General features: G+C 37.6%; 1 protein-coding gene across 4 annotated transcripts in view; it reads left to right on the top strand.

Annotated features, from left to right (window-relative positions):
- Window positions 1-25,252, top strand: part of EPS15 (epidermal growth factor receptor pathway substrate 15) — a 65,740-nt gene that overhangs the window by 24,428 nt on the left and 16,060 nt on the right. For all 4 annotated transcript variants that reach the window (XM_058842517.1, XM_058842520.1, XM_058842518.1 and 1 more), the window contains 13 exons: window positions 3,594-3,635; window positions 4,519-4,608; window positions 4,925-4,972; window positions 5,932-6,027; window positions 6,432-6,497; window positions 6,935-7,060; window positions 7,493-7,552; window positions 8,326-8,520; window positions 10,007-10,152; window positions 10,926-11,085; window positions 14,536-14,621; window positions 19,892-19,964; window positions 24,592-24,753. In XM_058842517.1, coding sequence (XP_058698500.1) covers window positions 3,594-3,635; window positions 4,519-4,608; window positions 4,925-4,972; window positions 5,932-6,027; window positions 6,432-6,497; window positions 6,935-7,060; window positions 7,493-7,552; window positions 8,326-8,520; window positions 10,007-10,152; window positions 10,926-11,085; window positions 14,536-14,621; window positions 19,892-19,964; window positions 24,592-24,753 — 1,350 coding nt within the window. The remainder of the gene's footprint in view (window positions 1-3,593; window positions 3,636-4,518; window positions 4,609-4,924; window positions 4,973-5,931; window positions 6,028-6,431; window positions 6,498-6,934; window positions 7,061-7,492; window positions 7,553-8,325; window positions 8,521-10,006; window positions 10,153-10,925; window positions 11,086-14,535; window positions 14,622-19,891; window positions 19,965-24,591; window positions 24,754-25,252) is intronic.

Here is a 25,252-nt window from a genome sequence, read left to right as displayed (position 1 = left end):
TGTTCCTAAAGCAGATAGAACCTAATTTTTTTGGTTGGTATTGCATCCATAGAGAGAAGCTGCGGAGGCAGTACAGCTAATCTTTCATGTTGCACAGGCTTTGTTCAGTACTGATTAGAAGATGGTGGAGATTTTCGGTAGCAATTTGAAAATTAAATGGAACCATTTCTAATTATGCAGTGACAGACATCTCTGCAGAGAGAAGACAGCAGTTCTTGTGCCTGCTTCAGCTGTTCAATGGGAAAGAAATGGCTCAATTTCTAAGTACAATTTAAGTAAACTGTATAGAAATTTATAGTAAATATTTTCTTCACATGTATTATTGCTGTAGGAGATGCTCTTGGTTATGTAATTGAAAGTGGTAGAAAGCTTTACCTGAAACACTTCAGCTGAGACAATAAAGCAATAGAGGAAAAAGAGAGAAGTTGATTATTGTTTTGAAATGGCATTGTAAGGAAATGAGCTTGCCTTGAACTTACCTGCTTTTTGGCTGGCTAACCACAGGTAGAACATTTAAGGCCAGATTGTGTCTTTTGGAAACTCTTAAAAGGAGTCCCAGAGCTTTGTGTTGTGATAGAATATGGTATTTTGGATTTTAATTAGGATAGAATAGCTTGTTTCTCCTCTGATACCTCAATGGCGGTTGGAAGGGGAAATTACTTTTGTTTTTCTCAATGGACAGCTTTAGTTTGTTTGTTTTTAAGCCTTTTTGGAAGGAATGTTGTGGCTGGATGAGGTGGACAGACTGGTAATAGTATCTTATTACACCTAAATGCAAATGTGCCAGAGGCATGAAACATGGGGATTGATTGACAAAAGAAGATGAAAAAGATGGGTGTCTCTGAAGGTATTTTTTATTTCCTAGGTTAGCATTGTAAAGTTCAGAGGTTTGTATCAAAGGTTGTAATTGCTACAGCATGGAATTACCCTTATGAAGTGATCAACTTTGAAATGGAGCCATAATAATGTCTTTCTATTTTTGTACGCTGTGGAATCTGACCTTTTCTTCCTCCCTCATTTTGCATTTAAAACAAGCTGAATTTACTCTGGAAAAGGTTGTTACAAATCCCATAAAAATAATTTTTCCGGGTAAATTCTACAGCAACACTTGGAAAGGTGTTGAACTGTATTTTTTTCCTTATCTCAGAAAAATGTCCTAGATTATATTTGCATCTGTTGGTTTATTGCGGGTTATACTGTGAAGGAAAAACAAGTCTATTACTAGTAAAATAGTCTGGGAAACTTTTTTACTACTGTTATTCTATTCACGGGAAATTCCAGTTACTGCAGTGATAGGGATGTTAAAATGAATATTGGAAACACCAATGAATTAAAGAATTATTGGCTCCTGCTTTTAAGTACTGAATGAAAAGATTGTTTTGCACTTAGTGTTTCCATTGGAGGACTTGAACATGATGTTTCCTGTCCAGGAGTGACCACGATCAGTTTGGCTGTAATTAGAGAACATTTGGCTGAACAAAGGGTGACATTGGGCAAGAGGGATGATGCACGAGAATCGATGGTTCCAGCGGATGCGCTGGCCAGCTCTGTTCTGCTTCTCTGCTCACAGCTTTAATTTTGTCCTGTGCCTAGACTTTTACATTCTAATGAAGTAACACTTAGTAAGTGAAATACTTGAATATTTGGGAGAACTACCCCTCTAGGTTGCTGTGCAAAGTGTAGCTGAGTGGGTAAATAAAGCATGTGAGGTTTAGGTAAGAAAATACAGTCTGCTATAGAGTGCTGGAAAATGATTGAAAGTTGTTTGTTGTATTGGTGTTGTGGCAGTCTGAGGGCTGGCAAAACTTGAATATGTTCTGTCAGGCTATTTTAAGGGATGTGTAACTGCATGCTTAGTTGATGACTGAAATAATAAAAGACTTTGGGTACCAATGCAAAGTCAGAACAAGGTTAAGCTATAAAAATGGAGGTATTGCGGTGAATACCAATGATGGTTTCCCAGTATATATAATTTTTCATGTCTGGCTGTGGGAGAGGTATTTCCCACCCACTTTCCAGCAATCAAATAAAACCTTACCAGCTCTGTGTCCCTGTTGTTGTCCCCTCCCCCCGAACACCAAAAAACCCAAAACAAACAGCAACAGCAAAACCCACAAAAGCCGCCAAACACAAAACCAAAAAACAGCTAGAAAATCAGAAGCTGAGGCTCGGGGGCAGTATACTTGCTGAATAAGCTCTGAATGGAAGCCCTCCTGTTATTTCTAGCTGTACTCTATAATTTGCCTTTTAGGACATTCTGGTGATGCTGCACACTTTCTGTAATTGCAGAAGATCACACTAAACTAATTTCTACCAAACATCTTCTCTTAGTATAATTTTCAGATAATCAGCACCTGTGAACAACCAGCCAGAAGAGCAGCAGGAAAATGGATGTAGCGTTATCTAAGCTATAAATCAACCATTTATACAATCCCTAGTAAAGGTTTTTACAAAGATGTGATTGACAACATCCACAATACTGTTGGTTTCCATATTTTCATTTGAACGTCTAAATTTTAGATCTGGAGAAGCTACTTAGTTGGATTCTGTTTGTACAAAGGTCTGCAAATCCTGGCATTTGACACCATATTCCTCTTAAGGGGGAGAATTCTGGTTTTGGATGATTTTTGAAGTTGCATGCTCTGGGCTTTTTTACTAAGTATTGTGTAATTAGCTTGTATTATGCTTATTTGTTCCCACAGGGTTTGTGAGGGGAACATACTGTGAATTCTAGGGTTATCTTCTGCGTAAATGCCTTTGGTATAGGCAACATGTACTTCATGAAAACAGGATCTGGTTTTGTGTCTGTTTTTACATTAGGGAAGAGAGGTAACCCTAACACTTCATTTCTTGTCATTCTGTTGGGCAAAGGTATTTAGGGTAGGCCGAGAGATTAGGTTTTCCATTGTTTTGGGTGTTAGATTTCTTGGAGTTTCTAAGAATAATTTAAAAATAAAGAAAGAGCCTTTTCCAAAGAAGCTGTTTTATCCTTGTCCACTTAACTTTAGGTGAGCCGTTAATATCTGGTAGAGGGCAGTGGAATGAAGGCAGAAGCTATCCCCAACAAGGGTTCAAGTTACAAAAACCAAAGTTAGAATATTATTCTATTTTAGTGTGGTACCATTGCTGTGGGTTTAGTTTTGAGTCCAGGGATTAATTTGGGTAACTGAAAATTTTACAGACTGGTTGCATATGATGCTAAATTCTAAAGAATGATGCAGTGGAGAGTGAAATAAAATTTTATTGCTTTGTACTCTAGTATTAGAGAGCACTTCCTAGCCTGAGTCGTTTCAGGTTTCTGTTTTTGCCCATAGGCAACGTTGCCTAAGAGTTCCTGTTTCACACAGCCTCACCTGGTGACCTGGCTGAGGGAAATCTGATCTGGGGTGGTGTCAATGACTGCAAAACAAGAAGTCAGTCTTCTAAAAGTTACAGCACCAAGAGCTGTCCTAGTTCCTCATCGTTGTACAGAATAAATCCTTAATGCTTCTTTGAAGACCAGTGGAAAGTGTTCTATATTTTTATTTGTCTGGGGAGAGGGAAATTGAAATATGGATCTCCAGGGCTAATTTCTCTCTGTGTCTCTTTTACAGCTATCGAGTGCAAATCCTGTGTATGAGAAATTCTATCGACAGGTATGTATATTCTGAAAGAACAGACCTCATTTGGATTTTAAAGAATTGATATTCTTTTGCTATGGACTCAGCCTGGCCAACAGTGTGTAAACTAAAAGTTCAAGAAAAATTATAGTGCTTTAAAATGTATTTTTGTAGTAGCTAACACTTAGGTCTGAGCTGTATCTGTATAAACCGGTTGTGAGGTGACCCTTATTTTCTAGGGAACTGCCAGGTACGTATGACCTACATCACTTGACAGTTCTAACAGACTGTGAGGTCTTGGGATGAAGTAAATTCTTTAAAAATGCTGTATTGATATGTTCTTGGTTACTTTTTACAAGTGAAACTCAATTTCTTGCATTTGTAGCTCAGTTAGCATCATGTAATCATCACCATGTGGTGGTGTAAGGTTTCCTTTCTTTTCCGGCTTGAAAGGTTTAGTTTAGATACATTTCCACTTAAGAACTTGAATAACTCTCTATTTTAATGATCTCTCTATTGATCCAGGGAGAAATGCATGCTGATTGGTATTCTGCCAATATCACCAACTTCTTCATTGTGTAAATAAGTTTCACTTTAAGGGAGTAAGTATCTCCCTCTGCTGTGGTGGTAAAGGTATCTTCAAAGCAGAGCCTTCTTTTTCAGACGTAACAGTAAGGAATATAGAACTGGACAATGAAATGTAATCAAACACTGGAATTCTCTGTGGCTTAAAAATCACTTGCATCAAGAAGAAAAGCCTGTGATTAGGAGGGGCTAATTAGATAGGTTCAGAAGGTTGTCCTCCAAGTGACTGTTAACTTGGCTGTTAATTTCTTTGCTAGCTTTTTGAGGGCCTGTGTAAAGAGATGGCATCAATTCAAAAACCAGTTTGTCACGTGAGGGCTTTTTTCTGCCCCAGGTTGATTCTGCTAATGCTGGAAGAGTATTAGCTTCTGATGCAGCAGTTTTCTTGAAGAAGTCTGGATTGACAGATTTGGTGCTTGGAAAGGTATTTAATGGCAATTACTTAATTTATTTAATTATCCTGTCTTCTTGCTTAGTTAATATCCTGTTTAAATTAAAATATTTAGTAGTACTACGGGATACATGATCTTCTCTAACATGCTTTCAATTGTTCTATCCAATAGTTCCAATAGTTTCTCTCCAGTCATGGAAATCATTGCAATATTTGAATTTGCCATCACAGTTAAGTGCTATCATGAAAGTTAAGTCATGAACTTTCCTCCAAGAGTCAATTATAAATGGAGGGAGGACTTGCCAGCTTCCTCTCAAGTGTTGTGAACACTGTTATTTTTCTGTTTCAGATTTGGGACCTAGCTGATACTGATGGCAAAGGTATCCTGAACAAACAGGTATGATTATTTACATTGTGTATGACTCTTAACCATTACCCAGCCTTGAAACAATATGAGAGTTGAAATTTTTTGTTCAGGAAAGCAGTTTTTCTAACAGATTTTTCTAATTTTGACTGGCTATGTAATTCCCATTTGAGTGGAAACTACAATAAATTAAACAGCCTTCAGCTGCCTCATCAGCTTTTCTCCAGGTTGTAAAATGGGCTGATGTGTAGCTGTGCAATTTGCTGAGAAGTAATTTAAGGTTTAATGTACTGTATTAAGAAGAAGGTGACTTTTTCCTCATAATCTTGTAGGAAACAATGCAGACATTAAAATTCTTGTAAAGTCTTCAAAATTCTTATTTCTTTAATTTTGGTGGACTTGACATTGGTACATTCTGTTTGGTCCTTCCCAAACTGTGGCAATGTGCACTGTGGGGACAGACTTTACATCTCAGTGGTGCTACCACAAGCTCTGCTGTGTGTTGGTGTTTGATTTGAAATATAAATAACAGTCAGTGGAAAGGGAACTGCTTCTTCCCATGGTAGGAAGAGGAGGAGGTTGTAATGTCTACCAAACAATTTTGGGGTTTTTTGGGCTTCTTTTGGTTCATTTTTGTGTTTTCCTCCACTTCCATTAACCATCTGTGGGATCAGCTCAGTTCCTCCAAGATAAACAGCTGTAATTACACTTCAGATTTTCACTGTTTGTTACAGAAGAACTGAGCGTTGAGAACTTACTACACTGGCCAGGAAGTTACTAAATTCTTGGAAAATTAATTGCAAACTTTTTCTTACTGGAGGAATCCAGCATTTGCTGGTTGCTGCTTTCTGTCACTTTCTGACCTGCCTTTGGTGCAACTTTTCATATATATAGCAATACTAGAGAAGCTCTTAATTCTTCTGAAATTTTACTATCTTTTAAAATTATATTTTCATATTATAAATTCAAAATTTCTTTTCTTTTCCCTGTAGGAATTTTTTGTGGCTTTACGACTTGTAGCGTGTGCACAGAATGGATTGGATGTTTCTCTGAGTAGTCTTAACTTGCCTGTTCCTCCACCAAGATTTGTAAGATTTCTTTTTTAATTGAACATATTAGTAAGATCTGCTTTTAAGTGAAAAATTGGGAAGGTTTGGTGTAAATACCAAACTCTTCAGAGGGTGATGTTGTAGGGCAATGGGACCCTACAACAGGGAAAAAAATCACGCAACATGGAATAAACTGCTACATGTTCTAACGGGGATTTGAATATAAAATTGTGTATAATTTGAAGATATGTGGTATCTGTTCTATTAGTGTTGTCCTTAATGGAATAAACATTTCTAATATTTTGCTCTAAATTTTGATATGAATGACTAAAATGCAGTTCTGGCTTTGAGAAGCACCTTCTCAAATAAGGGGGTGGTTTTGCAAAGTCAGAATCATGTCTGTTTTAATATGTCTGGTGGTTTTTTGCCTTATTTTTTCTTAGACTGATACTAGTAGTCCTTTGCTACTCAGTGGAACAGCATCAAGTGATCTACCATGGGCTGTAAAGGTAAGCTAAATATTAGCTGTTACCTAGAACTGTTATTTGGTTTGCAGGAAAACCTGTCTTTCTTAGAAAAATATAATGCTACATTTCTAAAGTATGATAGTTACCATTCCTGTCAAATTTGTAATTGGGCTAATAAGCCTAATTTAATAGGAACACTTGACCCTTGGGAAATCTCTTCATGTTTAGAAATTTAAGATATAGAAAAAAAAGGTTGTTATGTGAAGCCAGAAAAATAATTGAAGAAGAAATCTAGAAATCTCACAGGGTTTTGATGAGTCTCTGACTTAAAAATAATATCTTTTTGATGTTTTCTTATAAGCATCAGGAACTGCAATGTGTATTTATTAAAAAAAGTTAACACTCTTGAAAGAACTTCTGCTTCTTAGGCTATGAATGTGACTGTTTGCATAAGTAATATTTTTCTTCTGCCCCTGCAGCTGGAAGACAAGGTCAAGTATGATGCTATTTTTGACAGCTTGAATCCAGTGAATGGACTGTTGTCAGGGGATAAGGTGAAACCTGTGCTCCTTAATTCAAAACTGCCAGTGGATATCTTAGGACGAGTAAGAATATCTTTCTTGCTAATTGTCAGTTCACAAGTAATACCTGTGCTGCACTCAGTAATACCTGTATTTCAAATTGAATATTTGTAGTAATGAGCCTAACTATTAAACAAGATCTCATGGAGTGCAACTGTTAAACTGAAAAATAAAATTCCTTTTGCTATTTGGATAGATCACCTCCAACTGCAGTGTATCAGTTATGTGTACTCTTTAACTTGGGTCAGGGCTGGGTGCCTCTGTCTCCAGCTTGAGAGTCATTCTGCTTTTGTGTGGTTTATGTGAATTTACATTGCTTGCTGGAAACTAATGCTATTAATCAAGCTTGAGAAGTGGTGGAGGGAAATAGTTTTCATGGGGTTTTTTAATGAGGTTTTAAGTAGGAAACTGCTGCAGTTTAGTCAAAGATCCCAATATTCTGCTTTTCATTGGTAGGTGTGGGAATTGAGTGATATTGACCGCGATGGAATGTTGGATCGAGATGAGTTTGCAGTTGTAAGTATCTTCTGCCTCTTGGGATTTTGAAAGCCTGATGGCAGGGTTTAAAATAGATGCACTGTATATTAATTTCTGACTGTGTGGTTCATCTATTATCTTTATTCAGAGTCCTTAATCAAGTTTTAGTGCTGTTTAATGCTTCTGTCAGTTTGTTGAATGTGTCTCAGTACAAAGCAGTAACTTTCTTTGTGGGTTAGATGAGCCATTAAAAACTTACACCTGAGATCTGCTGTCCCACGAGACACCGAGTGTTTTCACTGAGTTTTACCTTAACCTTCAGTATTTATAGAACTTGAATGCCTCAAGGTATCCTTGAGGAAAGTTTGTAGTAAGTTAGAATTTTAACACTATTAATGCCAGGACTGATGAAAAAATGTAAGAAGTGTTAAATTAGACATGGCCACAACAAAAGAATTAAATGCTAAGTGGAGCAATTTCTGGGGAAATGGTGATAAATTAAAGTGTTTGAAGTCTTCTCTCAAATAAAATTCCAGAAGTACTGGCACAAGCTTGAAAAATTATTTTAATGTTCTAAAAGATACTGAACTTCACTTGCTAAGCACTGATCCCCAAAAGAAAGTGATAATGAAAAACACAATTTAGAAGACAATGAGCTGCATCAATTGAGGGGCTTGTAAAGAGGAAACATAATGAAAAAATGCTACGAAGTTATTTGTTAATTAATACTTCAGTCTCTTTCTCTCTCTCTCTCTCTATATATATATATTTCTAATATATTTACATCCACACACCTTTTTTATCTTGTTCAGGCCATGTTTTTGGTATACTGTGCTTTGGAGAAAGAACCAGTGCCAATGTCCTTGCCTGCAGCTTTGGTGCCACCATCCAAGAGAAAACCTCTCAGTGTTCCAGGAGCAATGCCATTAATACCATCTTCAACCAAAGAGTCTCATCAGTCCTTGCCACCTGTAGGCATTTTAGCTGCCAAAACACCATTAACACAGGTACAGTTCTGAAGTTACTGGGGATTAGAAGATTTCTGCTCTCAATGCTGTTCTTCAGAGACTGCCTGTATGAAGAGACTTGATATAGGTTTTTAGTTTGCTTCTTGCCCTGTTGTTTGGTTTTAGGAGGCTGATGGGAAGACCAGATGGGAGAGGTGTAAAATTTACCCTGTTTTACTTTTCCTAGATGTCTTCAGAAATAAACAATTGGATAAAAGAATAATGTTTAATACAGATTTTGAAGATATTTTTGAAACAAATTATTTCAAGCTCAAAATAAAAATAGTAGTCCAGGTACACATCTACAGAGCAGAAGTCTTCTGGATGAAGACTAATTGGAATATGAACACATTCTTAAAACAGATTATGGCAGTCATGTATGTGTGTGAATCTGTGCAATTTGGAGAAGACATGAATTAAAATGGAATTGATAAATGCAAGCAATGGGAAAAAGAAACAAAAGGTCCAGCATATCCACCTAGACACAAGAGATTTGATTTTTGTTCTGAATGTGATTATTTGGCAACTTGGTGCCTCTTACCCTCCCGAGGCATCTTATTTACTCCTCATCATTTTGCAGTGCAGAAGCTGGGAAATGTCTTTCCAAGTAGCTTAAATATAACTTGTTGTATTCAAGATAAGAAAAAAAAAATTGCTAAAGGTATTTAAAGTCAGAACTGTGGTACTTAATGCATCAGATGCAGCTTGGACATTTGGGTACCCTTATTTGAGTAATCAGTAAGAAATGGCATCTTAATTTTGGAGGTGCCAAGGTTTTAATCTGGAAATTTCTTTGCCTGAGGATAAGTCTTGCTGTATGTATTGCAGAGCAGTGCCATTCTGGGTGAGTTTGTATACAGCACCATTTGGGAGTTATCTGTTAATTGTCTGTGTGCACTGAAATTAATTAGCATCCATACATGCACTTGCAGCAATTTTCACTCAAAAAACTCCAGATAACTTTTTATTAGCTGAGTGTTGTGAAAAATTGCTCAAGTAACAGAAGTGGCTCTAATTCCCATCTTTACCTTGTTCAGATGTAAATTCTTCAAGTTAGAATGTGCCCAGCTATTAACAATAGGCTTGAGCAGCTCCCTGGTCTCTCCAGCTAAAGGTTCCCAGCTGTGTAAAGGGGAATAAAATTGACAGAGCCAATCAGCAGGACTGTGGCTGGGCACAGTGATGAGGAAGGAGATTCAGGCTTCAAGGAATGCCTTTGTTGCTTAGGCAAAGGGGCAGAGCAGCACCAAGCAGCCTGGGTGCTTCACTGAGGGAAATACTTCGCTTCTACTTTTGCAGTTGCTTGAGGACCTCTGCATTTGTATTTAGGAGGATAAAACTGGTTCATGAACTAGGCACCTGTATCACTTTGTTAAAATCTGTGCGGTAGTCCTTGAATTATGTAAGTCTGAACTGGAAACAGAACTTGCCTGTCTCTTAGTATTGTGGTTTTGGTTTTTTCCCTTCCATCCTCACCCCCCTTCAGTGGGTTGTATCGCCTGCAGACAAAATTAAGTACGATGAGATCTTTGTGAAAACTGACAAGGACATGGATGGATTTGTGTCAGGTGTGGAAGCCAGAGAACTATTCCTGAAAACAGGGCTGCCTTCTGCTCTCCTTGCACATATCTGGTAGGTTTTTTTTCCTGTGACAGCTGTGTAGATGATGGCATAGTTCTCACTTCTTGCTATGCTGACATTTCTGAAAGTGACATTTCTGTATATGATAGCATGGCCTTTGTATAGTCAGTGATAACTTGCTTCTGCTCTGGGACAGAAATGGGTGGAAATCAGGTTTATGCCTGAACATAGATTGATACAAATACTGCACTTCAGCCATCCCTGTGTATTTAAGACATCACATCATTGCAGGTGTCTGATCACTGATCCTACCCATATACTGGGAAAGGAAATTGTTACAAAATTGTTAGCATGCAAGATTTATGTCCCATCTCATTCTATGTCTTTCCTTACAGCTATGTGTTCATTTAGCATTATTCATTACAGCAATGCCTTCATTACACTCACTGCTTTTTTAATTCTTTCCCTGCTATGAGCTGTTGCAGGCTGCTGTGATAGCAACAACTGTTTTTTTCCCAAGTTATGGTTAACACAACTGCTAATTTAGGAAAATCAGGAAAATGTAAATAAACTTGTGTTGGTTCTGAAGGTGTTGCTAGTGACCTACAGCCTTGATTGTGCTTTTTACGAGTGCACAGCTGAGGGCCTCAACATGCAAAGTGAAAGTGGCTGTGTGTGTTTCAGTGGTTTCCTATGTCTTATTTTGTTTTAGAAAACAAGATACACCCTAGCAATTTTCACATTTGTAAATGACAGCAACTACACTAAATAGGGCTGTATTGGAGAAATGAGGATATTTTTATTTCATGTGCATCTCTGTACAGGGCTCTCTGTGACACCAAGGACTGCGGGAAGCTTTCAAAGGAACAGTTTGCTTTGGCTTTCTATTTAATTAATCAGAAGTTAACAAAGGGCATTGATCCGCCTCAGGCTCTGACTCCAGAGATGATTCCACCTTCAGACAGGGGTGTCAGTGTACAGAAGGTAAGGATGGGTTTGGCATTTGCGGTGTAAATCTCAAACAAATAATGTTAATTTCAAAGGCTGCGCAAGAAGCAACATCAAGTGTTGGCATACCTTAAATTTATCATAATATCAGGAAGAAAACAAAACTTAGGTGCAAAGAATTGACAAAAAACTTCCATCCATATTTCAAAATGAAGCTGTCATTTATTACACCTGCCAACCAAGCAGAGAGATCTTATGTTGGGAAAGCATTATTTTCTCTTTTGAAAGAATAATCCTTCTGCTGCCATTTTAAAGAAACTTGAGTTTCCATCTGAAGTGACATGCACAAGTTCATTGCTTTTTCTCCTAATGTATTCAGTTACCTTTTTTACATCAATCTTTTTTAATGTTTGGAAACAATGTAAACTAAAAGTTTAGAGTTATTTCAAGTTTTAAAAGTAAATGGTCCTGCTTTTTATAACTCACAGATCATTTAGGTATCTCCATAGTCTATTGGCTGCCATCTCTCTTAATCCAGCAGTAAGCTGTACCTCAGCTGTTCAATTTGTAGCTATCAAAATGGTAGAGGTCATCACAAATTCTAATGTGTTTTACACATCATGAAGTCTGATGTGAGTTACCTTTTCTTGGTTGTGCAATACATTGACCTAATTCTGCAACTTTCTTAAACAGAATGAAAAATTCACACCTGGAAAAATGAAACTCAAAATTTGATGCTACTTTTTTGAGTTTCTGTAACTGGTATCTAATTTGTTTTTACATTCTGTTTTTAAAAAGTAATTGCTTTATTTGCAACTCTACTAATCTTTTTTGTATGTTTGCTTTCCTTTCTATGTCTCTTTTCTAGTTTGGACTCTTTTTTCCATTCTGCACCACTCTGCTTTTCATCCTTATTATTCTGTCAGTTTGTTAACTCTGCTTTCTCAAGGTTAGAGAAACTTTGCTTTTCTAATATTTACTGTCTGTTGGTTTAATAATGAACATCCTTCTAAGACTCTCACATAGTCATGAATTACCTCAGCATTTCTCTCAAGTGTCACTGTGTTCAGCAGTCTCAAGTTCTGCTGATTTCCAGTCTTGTTAATCCAGAATAACCCCAAGGTTCTCCCATGAGCCCAGACTTCTGGGGCTGTTCCTGTTGGCTGCTTAAACAGTAAAGAGAAAATGCTGTGTCTTCCTGGTGAAACTGCAGGGGAAGTGGTGACAGAGTAGTAGTAGCCCAGTGTGGCATTTGGCAGTTGTCATTAGGATTAATACCCATGGGTTTTCTGAAGATATCACAGAAAATTTAGTGATTAGAAAGCATTAGATGAGCTCAGTGCTGGTTAATGCTGTTCTGTGGATGTAAGTTGGTTTTATAAAACTCTCAAAGACATCAGTGTGACATTTTTTTTCATTACTAACTTATGTGATGAGTAAGAATATTGTGTAAGAAGGTAAGTTAGCTTTCAATTAGCTCTGTAAATCCTTAACAAGAGGTTTTTTTACTAAATCGAGCTGAACCTCCAGCTCATTTTGAGCTTTTTCAAAAGAGGTGTTGTCTTGTTTATATAAAAGAACTTTTTTGTCCAAGATTATTGCTCAAGATTTGAACTCAAAGGATTGAGTCAGTAGGCAGAGACAAGCTTTTTGCTGGTTTTCTTGATGTGGAGTGGCTTACATGGTTAAAAAAAACCCAAAACACCAGCTTGGGCTTCATCTTCTGAGTTGATCTGTACAAAGGTGATAGCAAAAATATTAGTCAGTAAGTAAAATGGTATTCCATTGTGGTTTAAAACTTGTTGCTTTCTTGTTGTGTTTCTTTATGTAGAACTGTTTGTAGTCATCACTTGCATGACAAGCCATAAAAATAAAACTTTTATGTAAGGTCCTCTCAAAGAATTTTGATGGAAATTTCCTTTTACTATGACTTTGAGTTTAAAACTGGAGGTGCTGTTTTACATGCATGTTACAGTCTAGTAATGGCAGCCTATGGTTCTAACTTGTCCTTGTTAACATGTATATTGAAGCTGAAAGATGTTGGCTTTTATGTTCCTGCCCCCCACCAGTTCTCCTGTGTTGCAGCCTGCAACCTTCCTGGGCAATTGAAAATAAGATTGAGCTACATTTTCTTCAAGGTAGATGCTGGCATTTGTATGCAGAATTTCTTTAACTGGTGAAAAGAGGAGGCCTGGAAAAAAAAATTCTTGCAGCTGATATTTCCACATGTTCCTTCTATCCTTGTCCTAGGAGAAGTAAAATCCCCCATTGGAATGCGATGATCAACTCTGCAAAGCTCCTGAGTAATTCCTGTAGGACAGGGTTGAACATCATAGCTAGTTTGCCCATTTGAGAAGCTGTACACTAACCAGTTTAAAAATAGTTGTATGGTTGTAGGGTTTCTTTGTATGCAGTTTTTGTTTATTTGTTTGTTTTGGTTTTTTTTGTTGTTGTTTTTTAAGTTCTCAGTTTATACCATTTGTGCTAGTAAAATATGCATGAATAGTCTGTAGCTTTGCTGAATAATATCTCAGCCACAGTGTGCTCACAGTTTAGGTGTTCATAACTCTTGGTTTTTTTCTTCCCCAGTGTATCAGTTTGAATAAGCACATGGTTAATAGCATCTTGATTTATCTGTAGAGAAACTTAAGCATCTAAAAACTTCTGTGTTATTTTGGGGTATCACTTGCCTTTTTAAATTATATGTATATACCTGTCCTCAGAATGTTATGTTTGTCCTGGATGACTTTATTCAAGACTTGAAGGAACTGATGTATTTACAGGATGTAGCTACAATGGCTGTTGCTTTGTAAGCATGTTCATGTTGTGACAAGGCACAGAACTATATTTACAGCATTTGTAATTTCTGTCTTCAGCTTTTGTTCTCTATCCATTTATGTGTACTTTTTTAGAAACAAATAGTTTGTATTACAGTCATTGTCTTATAAAGACATTAAGTAAATGGGAGCTCATGGGTGTAAGTTATCATGTGACTTCGTCTTATCAAAGTTTCATTGAGTATCTGGAGGTTCTGTTAAATCAGCTCAGTACTGCTTAAAGCCTGCAAATCAGTGTCAACATAAGGATCACCAAGGTGAAGAAATACAAAAGTAGTAAGCAAACCTCTCTCAAATGAACACTAGGAAACCACCTAAATATTAGCTGAAAGATAAGTCTGATTTTAGAACAAGATTGTATGTTTTTTTCTATGATTAGGTAGTCCTGTGCTTTTGTGGAAGGGTTCTTCAAGGGTGTGCAGGAGACAAACTCTCTTAGAATTGAGCTGTCTCCTTGCTTTGGCTGTATGTTGTGTTCTGCTCATACAGCATCTGTGCTCTTTTGAGGTTTCTAAGATTGAAGGTTTGAAATAAAATGCTACCAGCAGTTGTTACAAGAGGATAGCTCATGTTGCCACAAGAAGTAAAGTAATGTAGTAGTTGAACAGCGTAAACTCTAGACTAACAGTGTTTATTTTTTATCTTTCAGAATACTCAAGTACCGAATTCTGTTGCAGATTTTTCTGCAATTAAAGAACTTGATACATTAAACAATGAAATTGTGGACCTGCAGAGGTACGTAAGGGAGGAATAGCCAGAGTTGCCTTGGATTCAGTTGTGCTATGTATTGTTCTTTAGAAAACAGTCCAGTGCATGAGAGAAAAGCAGGTGGTAATGCTCTGCTAAGTAAAGGGTCAGCATGTCTGTAGTACAGTGTGACACTGCTGCTTTCTGCTCACTCACATGAGTGCCCTTAATGACAGCAGGACTGTGAAGGGTCTGTCCCTCCTGCCTTCAGGGTGTGTTTCAGAGAGGTGTGTATCTCAGCAGCCCAACATGAAAATATTCTCCATTGTTCATCTTTATTGGCAGATGTGAATGGAGCAAATCCTTAGTCTGCTGGAACCATATATAAATGGTGTCAGTTGTCTTTTATTTGTAGAGGGCATTCCAAGGACTTGTTTTTGGTGGTAGTAAGAGAAGTAAGATGGAAAAGATCAGTAAGTATGCAGGATAGGGTGTGGGAAGCTGTGCATGAATCTCTGCAAGGGTTTTGATGAAGGCAAAGATGGGCGTGCCTCTCATGTAATAAAATAAACTGCTGGACTGAGAAAAATTATTTTGATGTCTGCAGACTCTTGGGTCCATTAATTATTTCTGAGGTAATGAAGACGACTTCAGGTGTTCAAGAAAATCAAATTAATATATTTTCTATAGTGTTGGTCATGCTCTCGAGACAGCAAGTATTTTTCTTCAGTGTTTTTCTTGTTACTATCATAAATCTACTGAAAATTCTATTAGGAACAGTAAATGCTCCTATTTTTTAAGTGCAGGTGCTTTGTCATGATGAAATCTGCCTCTCTAATTTATGTCACTTGTGGGAATGATTTAACTTGGCAGTGTGTCAGAGCACAGTCTGTTTCCTAAATGCATAAATATTTTTTCACTTCGCTTGCTTACTCTCTCTTATTACTCCCACTGCCTCCTTGCTTCTCCCTGCTCTGCCTGCACTGTTCTTCAGGTCATATTAATTCCAGTTTTGGACACTCATATTTATTAACCTGAAATAGGATTTGCAACTGTGTATATTTACTGTTGGTATCTTAGAGGGAAATAAATTGTTGGCTGACGTGAATTTTTAGATGAAGTTGGTTTTCAGTAGGTGGGCTTGCAGCCTAACATGCAAGCCAGGCTGTTTGAGTCTGGTTTTCTTTTCTTACTGTGAGGTATGAAGGAACCATTAAAAAGTCACTACTTCCATTTCTTAAAGGGCAAATATACATTGACAATTATTGAAAAATTGAATGATACTAGATTGTTGAAGATAGGTTAGGGGCAACTCTTAGTGTGTATTTGTTTTTAGAAAGGGGAAATTGATATGATTTAGAGGTTCAGAACAGAATGGGATTAACAATGTGCTAAAGGTAGGAAACTTTTAATCTTTGGTGAATCCACATTTCTGTTACAACTGGTGAAGTACACTTTCAGACTTGATAGTTGTCATATAAAAATGTAATTTAAACTGAAGTTATTTTTGTTCAAGATAGATTATTCAGCTGTTGGAGTCAATATATAAGAATTCTAGTCTCTGATTCCATTGAGAAGTGTCCAAGAGCTGCATTTTTGAGATCCAGTAATAGAATTTGAATCTATTTTTGAAGCGCACTTCAGGGAAAAAAAAAAAGGCAGGAGAGGAAATGGCCAAAAGAATGACAATATGTGGAAAACAGCTTTTGGAGAGACTGAGCAAAGAATACAGAGGTGATGTCTTTGTGGCTCAGCAGTTTGTGTGGGAAAGAGGTCTGGTGACCCATAGCTTTGTTATTATTAATTTGATAAATACAGTGTCAGGATCAGATCAAGAATAAACTGCAGAACACTTAATAGGGAGGATAATACCCCTCTGGTGGGGGGAATGATTTGCCTTGGGACATTGTGGAACCTGCACCATTTTGAGCCTGGTAACACTGCTGTCTCTGAATTCTGTTTCAGTTGCACTATATTTTTAGAAAGCTATTTGAAGCTTTTCTTGATCAGCATGGTGGGAGGCTGGGCCAGATGTTCCTAATATTTTTTTTTGAGCCATAAAACCTTTTTCTTCACCAACAAACCCAGCTTTGTTTTCTTGCTTTCAAAATTAGTTACGGCCCACAAATTCACAGAATTTCTTCAAGCTTTACTGACACTACATTGCTCTCTAAACACAAGCAGTAGTTGAGCTTAACTTGGGATATCTCACCAGAGATGTCATCTTTCACATATGATGGATAGCAACATTTAAATTATCTTTAATTATAAATCAGGTTAAAAGGACCATAAAGCTGGTGAAGTGGTCTCTCAATAGCAGTGAAAAAGCAAAACATCCCCCAGAAAAACAGGATAATCTCTCCCTGCCATACACTTTCATCAAATCTTTGTTTTAAATTTCAGACATCTACATCACTTAGCAAAGCCAAGAACTTTAATGTAGGATAAATAATTTCTTCTCAACCTCTGGTTTGGAAGTAACTGAACTGTTGCAGCAGAAAAGGTTGTGAGTTAACAAATGTTAAAAGAAACAAGGCAAACACTTGGCATGTTTTCTAGTATTGCCAAATTGAAGTACTACTATATTAGGAATTCCCAAAACTGCAGATGAATGTGAAAATAAGAAATATTGGGCAGCTATGAGTGTACATAATCCTACCAGCTCTGTGAGTAGTCATCATCTTATTATGGAAAAGAGCTGTGATTTTTTTGCTTTTGTATCTAAGGTGATTCAGCCTGGCCAGGGTTGAATGTTTGGCTTGAGCACCTCTGCTGACACGGGGACTTTGCAGTTCTCAGCTATGACAGATATTTGCAGTGTGCTGGCTCCCATTGATAAATTACTCCATTCACAAATTAGTATTATATTTAGGGATTTAGTAAATCATGAAGCATCTGTATGGGAGAAACCATCTATTAGTCATTGCTTTTAGTTTATTTGATATGAGGTTCTCCTGACCTATTAAAATGCATAGGGAAATTGTATTGCTTTCAAAAATGGACTTGAATTGGTTACAAGTGTCCTTTGTTGGCAAGACCACAGTTCTTTTTGGGTTGTTTTTTGGATGTAGTAAGGGACTTTATGATCCAGGAAATCTGTCATATCCAATAAATCAATTTTGTTACTTGTTTTTGGTTCTTTCAGTTGCTGAGTATTCCTACAGGGGCATAGCAAGGTAGTTTGTAAAAGAAATAGAGGCATTCAGAAGAATTAGTGAATCAGTGGGTCTGCGTTGTCTTTTCTTTGTAACAAAGAGGCATTTCTGGGGGGAGGAGGGGATGTGTTATGTGCAGACTATATAAACTCAGCTTGTTTTCTTTTGCCTGAGACTGCTGCCTAAGCTTTTCTTGTTCTGCCTGACAATACTTCTTTCACTTGATTCTTTCCAATTCATTGTTTGTGCTGTGATTTGGCTCATGGAAGTGCCAGTGGGTGGGTGTTATATCCTGTTGCTTAGTCCAGATTGCAAGGATTTAGGTACCTGGCTTGTGTTGAAACACAAAGGGAGTGATCTGCATCTCTGACAGTCCTAGGCACATCAGTGACAGTAATGTGGAAGGCTATATATTGACCACACACACCTGCTTGCAGTTCTACTTCTTGCTCAGTTTTCCCACCCCATCAGGAAAAAAACCAAGTATTTGTTTTTCTACCCTCTTTTATCATCAGTCAGGAAGAATATAAATGAATGTTGGCTGTGCTTGATGGTTGTTAGAGGGCTTGGAGGTATTTTTCAGCCTGATTTGTACAGAGATCTTTAGACGTGCTTTATTGAGACCTTTGTTCATGGAAAGTTATGGAAGCCAAAGCAACAGAGCTTGTTTCAAGCCTGTGTTGCAATGCTTTAAATAGCTGAGTACAGCTATGCTATAGATGCTTATTGAGCTAGAGGAGTGTGCTGTAGCTTTGATTGAAAAGGTAAAGATTTTTTTAGAACTTCCAGTTTCTGATGAATGGAGGAATTTAATGAAAGTTGAAGGATCACACTTAACAGAATAAATAGCCTTGGTCTTCAGAATTCCTCTTTCCACATCTTTCCTTTTCCTTCCATTTAAAATTCCCCTTTGGGCATAATCAGGAAGTTGCTCTTTAATCACATAATGAGAAAAATAATAGCAGAAGATGACCTATAGTAATTATTCGTCAGAGCAAATGTTCATTTAAGATCTGACATCTAGGTTCTTTTTATTTTCCATTGTGTGTGGTTTAGCAGTAAACAAAACTTTCTCAGCTTGAGTAAAGAGATCTTAGAGTAGACCTGTTTACTTCAACACAGAAATACTTTCTTCTGTATCAAATAAGAGTAAACAAATAAATAGTTTTAGATTGATTAACAATCTGCGGCTGTTAAACTATGAAGATTCTTAATTTCGGTTTATATCAGTAATACAACTTAATAGCTTTTCACTCTAGTATTTCATTTAGAAATGTTAGGTTTATTGTTAAAATTCTAGCTTCAGTGTGTGTGTTGGTTTATTAACAGAATCCTGTAAATAAAGTAAATATCTGTAGAAGATTGTGTAAAAACTGTAATGCTTAATGTTTTTCTGCATCTGTGAAAGGAGAAAAGATTCCATATGCTGTCTAGAGAGAAACACTCATGATTTTTTCGTAACAGTAACACTTCTGAGTTCTGTGGGATTTTTCCCTTAAAGCTATTGTTATGTCTGACTGATGAGAATTTATTGGTGGTAATTCCCCTGTTATCAGCAGTCACTTAAATTTGAATAAATGTCTGTAGAGGCTGGCTTGATATGACACAGCAGATCACTCCATGTGGAGCGTCTGAGCAGATCGTGATTCCAGCAAGCCAAGCCAACCTTCCTGCTCCTGCCTGAGCTTCCCAACAGACAGGTCCAAAATCTGACAGGCAAAGGGCATTAATGGCTCTATTGGCCTGTGGGAGTGTTCCCTGGCTGCTGTGAGCACAGGCATTGCTGTGTTTGCAGGGGTTAATAGATGGAATCTGATGCAATCCCTCCCACTTTTCCTAGCAGTTTTCATTAGACAAGTGCTCCATAGCAACAGTGAGATCACTGGAGACAGTATTTCATTGATTTCTGCCTCCCGCCCCCTTCCATTTTTGAGCCATTCTTATCACTGGAGTGCAGTTGGTGGAAAGACAAGGGGGTTTATGTAGAACACTTATGTGGGCTTCTGTCTTGTAAATAATTTGGAAAGCAGAAATCCTTCACATCTTTTGTGTTTAATGTTTCACTATGTATTTAAAGAGAGATACAGGCTTAGGGGGCTGGATAACGGTACCTGCTGTAGCTGATGTTCTTAAGTATTCTTGCATTGTTTGCTGGTCTTCCAGGGAAAAGAATAATGTAGAGCAAGACCTGAAGGAGAAAGAAGATGCCATCAAGCAGAGGACAAGTGAAGTCCAGGTAAATAAAATAATAATTTATTGTTCAGACACCTGATATTGCACCATGTGCTGTTTTAATGACAGTGGGATTACTGAGTCTTTAGATCACATCACTCGTCAGTAAAAAGAAAAAAGATAGGTGGCTAAGAAAAAGAATGTACTTTGAAATGTATTTTCTACATAATTTTGGGCTTGTGTAGGTGTGTATGTTTATATAATGTGCAAGCCCCTATAGGATATATAGCATGCATGGAGTTTTAAATGAAAAATATTACAAAAGAATAGATTTTTCTTTCTATCTTTCTTTCTTTTTTTTTTTTTTAAGCAAGACTATCTACTGTGTAATTAAAACTAAAGAGGACACTGTAGCACTGTAAATTAATTAATAAACTTAAGTGGTTGAATTAAAAGGGCTTGTGTATAGGGCTGCTTCTTAAAAGGCACAGTAATTACCAGCTGGGGAGAAATGTTGCCTCAAGTTAATTTTGCCTTAATATAAGTGAATTTTAAAAGGAATCTGTTGATTTTTATTTGAAAGGATGATACTGAATTTTTTGAATATCTGAAAATTTAAATTTACAGTGTTTTGCAGACGTTAAAAATTATGCAGTCAGCATCAGTGTTTAGAGTGCTGACAGACTAGCCAAGCTCTGAATTAAATATTGCAAAGCAATATTTCAATTACATTTTCAGTTGCTGTTTAAAAAAAAAAATCTTCAGTGTGATAACTGACCACTTATATTTATTTCTAAATTTATTTTAAGAATCTATTGTTTTCCGTAATTATTACTTAAGAGCAAATAATGCAAGATTTTGGCATTTCAATTTCAGTTGGCCTGAAAAGGAGCTGATGTGTTACAAGAGTTGTGAATTTTGTGCAGGGATATTTAATATCCTTGGAGTCTGGATGATAATTAATAGTGTGACCTTTGAGGAGATAATCAGATGCTGGCCTGTTGGTCATGCTGGCAGCAGCTCCAGCAGCTGCAGGAATGCGTGTGGAAGTTGCCCATGCTTGTGCTCCACGGTCATTCCCCTCCCCACCCTGCAGATTCCCTTTCCCACTCTTCACAGAATTCTCATGGGTATTCTTGGCTTTGCACACAAGATTATTTTGTTGGTGTCTTCTGGAATCTGTGTTTGTTCATATGAGGGTTATCTGGTTCCTTTGCACAAAAGGTTTTTAAGCTTGATAAAAACCTTACCTTGAATGTTACAGTGTCATCCATGTGTGTTTGATAGGCTGTGGCATCACAGAATCCCCTGAGTCTCTGTATCCTGAGCAGTGGTGTTGGGAGCAGCTGTCTCAGGTCTTTAACCTGTTAGTGGTCACACAAGGTGTTTGTTAAATATAGTTACAGGGTTCTGTCAGTCTGCAGAGAAGGAATAATCTATTACTGGCTTGTCAGAAAAATGAGAAACCTCCAGGATCAAACAGGAAATGGCTGCAGCATTTATTTAGTCTGGTAGCCCTTTACCTTTTCCTATTTCTGACTGGTGGAGGACCTCCATGTTTCAGCAAACTTTCTAGAACTTCAGAGAATAGTGTGACAGACTAAGGATATCTTTGCCTTGTGTTTTCTTCTGGTTTTATTCTAATGAGGACATTTCTAAAGATGGTCTACAAAACCAGTTTGCTCTAACCTGCCTCCTTGCTTAAGCTAGCTTTGTGGCAGGACAATTCAGTTTCTGATACCAGAATTCCTTCCACAGACCTGTTTGTAATCTCAGATAAAGCCATGGTCAGTGATCAACCAAACTGATTTGTATAGGAGGAGGGAAAGAATGACAGTTTTTTCTTCTGTAAAATAATTTTGATACTGTGTAAATTGGTACTAAAAAGCAAAGGCAGAAAAAGAGTTGTAAGGAAGATATAGCATATTGATGGGGTTTAATGTGCTTGTTAGAGTATCAGCTCTTTAGCAGCAGAGACTAAGGGGTGTTTCCTCAAAGTTAGGTGCACCGAGTATCCCTCAGAACTGGATTTTCATTTTCCCTGTTGCAGTGCACCAATGCCATTAGAAAGTGAGTGAAGTTTTACTTTTCTGTCCTTTTGCAGGTTTAACATTTTCTAGCACATGAATTGTCTTGGACAGACTGGCAAGCTATTAAATCCATTGTCCATGGAAATATGGATTCCTAACCTTTCCTTAGCCTACACTATATTGGCATAAAGAGTTACAATGATCATAAATCTAATACAAGGATTACTTTTACCATCAGAATGCCAGTTTGTAACACCTCAAGTACCTTAGTGGTTTTCATTTAGAACCTCATTCAGTGCTTGAACATTAAGATGTTGCTTCTTTGCTGAAGGGTGGTCTTTGAAGATTAATTGGAGTCTGGTTTACTTCATGTAGAGGTATCTTAGAATATTATAGCCAGTTTTGTGTGTTGTATCTACTCCAGATTTTAATTCTGGAGAGGTTAGGTGCATATGTGAACGAAAACCAGCACAGGTTTTGGGTTTGGTTTTTTCCTTCTTTCCTCTTTTGGCAGCCATCAGGCTTAGTTAGCTCTCTTCAGTGCTTCTCTACTGCTGTGCCTAGGACAGACAAAAGTGGAGGTGGTCTATATTTAGCTTATGTGGATGTGAATTCTTGCTTCCTTTAGGGAAAAGGAGGCTGAAGTCTCTTTAAGCTGTTACTTTTTTCCTCCACTGCTTGTGTTAAGCGTCAGCTGATCCTTGCTTTTCAAAGCCATGTGAAAATGAATGGATCAAGAGTGTCCCAATTATCCAAGTCAGTAGCTGCTCTAAGAGCTTTTTGTGTGTGTGCTGGTTTTTCTCTCATGGGTTAGAAATAACCAGTATTTTTCCTAGTCTGACTGCTGTATACTGACATATACTTCTACTGAAATTCAAATTCAATTTGGAGGGTTTTTATGGGGGGCGTTTTGTGTTTTGGTTGGGGAGATATTTTTGCATAGTTTTTGATTTTTAGTAGTGGTTGATTTTTAACGTAGAAGCATCTGTGATGTATCTTTGCGTAGCCCTCCAGTTGCCTTGAGGTTACCTAATTCCCCAGCATCTGACTGCTGCACCATATGCCTTTCTATTCCTATCTGGCTTTTTGTCCTCATTATATGGAGGTGTTAGCACACAACACATGGATTAACTGTCTCCCTCACCAAAAAGAACCCAAACAAAACACACCTAGAAAAGGGGAGCAGGACTGTAGCTTAGAGCAGCATACTAATGTATGATCTAATCAGAATTTCATGTTTGCTTGTTTTCTTATCCTCCTTAATATATTTTGTTCTCTGTTCATTTCTTACTGTTGTTGATGATTCTTCCTGAAATTGCTGCTTTTTCTCAGAAAGGCTGCAATCTTCTCTTTTTATCTAATACTTTTCCTTTTGTATTAATCCTTTTTGATCTTCCTGTAATATCTCTTCCTCTTGACTTTGATGATTCTTTCTTCTTCCTAATTTCTTTCTTTGACATGTTTTTCAGTGTTATCTCTGCAGCTTGTTGAAGTATAACCATTCCTGTTGCTCAAAAATGAGCTACTTATTTTAAGATGCTACTTAACGTACTTAAGACACAAGACACATACTTGCTGTTCTTCCATAAATCAAAAGATTCCATACTGTCGTGTGTGAAATGTGCATTTTTTACCTGTACTGGTACAGACAACATAAGTTTTTGGCTGATTTTTGCAAAACTGGGGGCAGAAATGCCCTAGGAGGCAGAGCATTTGGTCTAATGGTCTTTCACCATTTCACCAAAACAGTTCTTATTTTTGGCCATATGTTTTTAAAAGGGGCAGGGGCAGAATAAAGGATTTCTTTTATCACAAAATCTCATACTGCTTTCGCTTGGAAGGGGCCTCAAAGCCCATCTCATTCCAGTCCCCTGCCATGGGCAGGGACACCTTCCACTATCCCAGGTTGCTCCAAGCCTCATTCAGCCTGGCCTTGGACACTTCCAAGGATGGGGCAGTCACAGCTTCTCTGGGTAACCTGTGCCGTGGCCTCACCACCCTCAAAGCGAAGGATTTCTTACTAATATCCCATCTAAATCTGCCCTCTGTCAGTGTGAAGCCACTCCCTTGTGTCCTGTAATTCCATGTCATGATAAAACTTCCATTTCCAACTTTCTTGCAAGCTCTTATTAGTCTGTAGAAGGGGCTTTAAGATCTCCCTGGAGCCTTCACTTGTCCAGGGTGAACAACCCCAGCTCTCTCAGCTTGACTTGATAGCAGAGGTATTCCTGCCCTCTGACCATCTTCATGGATTCCTCTGGACTCACTCCAGCAGGTCCATGTTCTTAATGAGAAACTCAGTAAAACACAGTGCTAAAGCACAGGACAGAGACACTGCAGCAGCCTGAATAAAGAGAGCTTCAAAATTCAAAATTAAAACCTGAACGCTCTGTGAGGAAAACAGTTCAACTGTGTGTTGGTCTATGATCTCAATACTTCAGTGAGATTTGTTTTACTGAATAAAAGCAAAGGCAACCAACCTGATTATTTTTATGTCATTGAATTAAAATCTGAGAGTACTTGCTTGTCTGATATCCATGCGGGCTTCTGGTAGATAAGTTGTTGATACTTTGAAATCTGGGTCAGCACTGCAGCTTGTACTGTGGAATTTAGTGGTTGGGGGAGAGGGAACAAATGTCAAGTTGATGTGTTTTATTTCAGGATCTTCAGGATGAAGTAAAGCGGGAGAGCAGTAATCTGCAAAAGCTTCAAGCTCAGAAACAGGAAGCACAGGAAACCCTTAATGATCTTGATGAGCAGAAGGCCAAGTTGGAAGAACAGCTTAATGACATCAGGCAGAAGTGTGCAGAGGAGGCCCATTTGGTAAGGTCTGGTGGCCAATGCCCTTGGGAAAAGTAAATGCCTTGTCTTGAAGAACTCAGCCTTGCAGAGTTACAGTTGTTGGGCAGGAGAAAAAAGCTTTAATGAATAAATAGCCTGAGTGTCAAGGCTTTGTGACCAACAGAGCATAGGAAATACATCACTTGCTTCAGTGTTCCTAATTTAGTGTCTGTGTCAACAAACATATTGAGATGTACTTGCACACAAAGCAGTTATCAAAATTATGATACTATATAAATGTAGATAGAACCACTAATTACTATGACTGATTTCTTAGTGGTTGAAAAAATATAATCTTATGTAATTTTTTTATAACATAAGGCTATTGTGTTTCTTTAAGGTCTGAAATTATCATTTCAATACTAGAAATATCTGTGTTGGTCAGAAGAACAGCTAAAAGACTCTGTTTTTATTGAGACCAGTAGAGAATTGAGTGTTCATTTGGGTATGATCTATTATCTCTGCAATACCTATGAGATTT

Source organism: Poecile atricapillus, chromosome 7 (assembly GCF_030490865.1).
Source record: "Poecile atricapillus isolate bPoeAtr1 chromosome 7, bPoeAtr1.hap1, whole genome shotgun sequence".
NCBI classification, from domain to species: Eukaryota; Metazoa; Chordata; class Aves; order Passeriformes; family Paridae; genus Poecile; species Poecile atricapillus.
The sequence above is the reverse complement of the archived record's forward strand: the minus strand, read 5'-3'. Positions and strand labels throughout refer to the sequence as shown.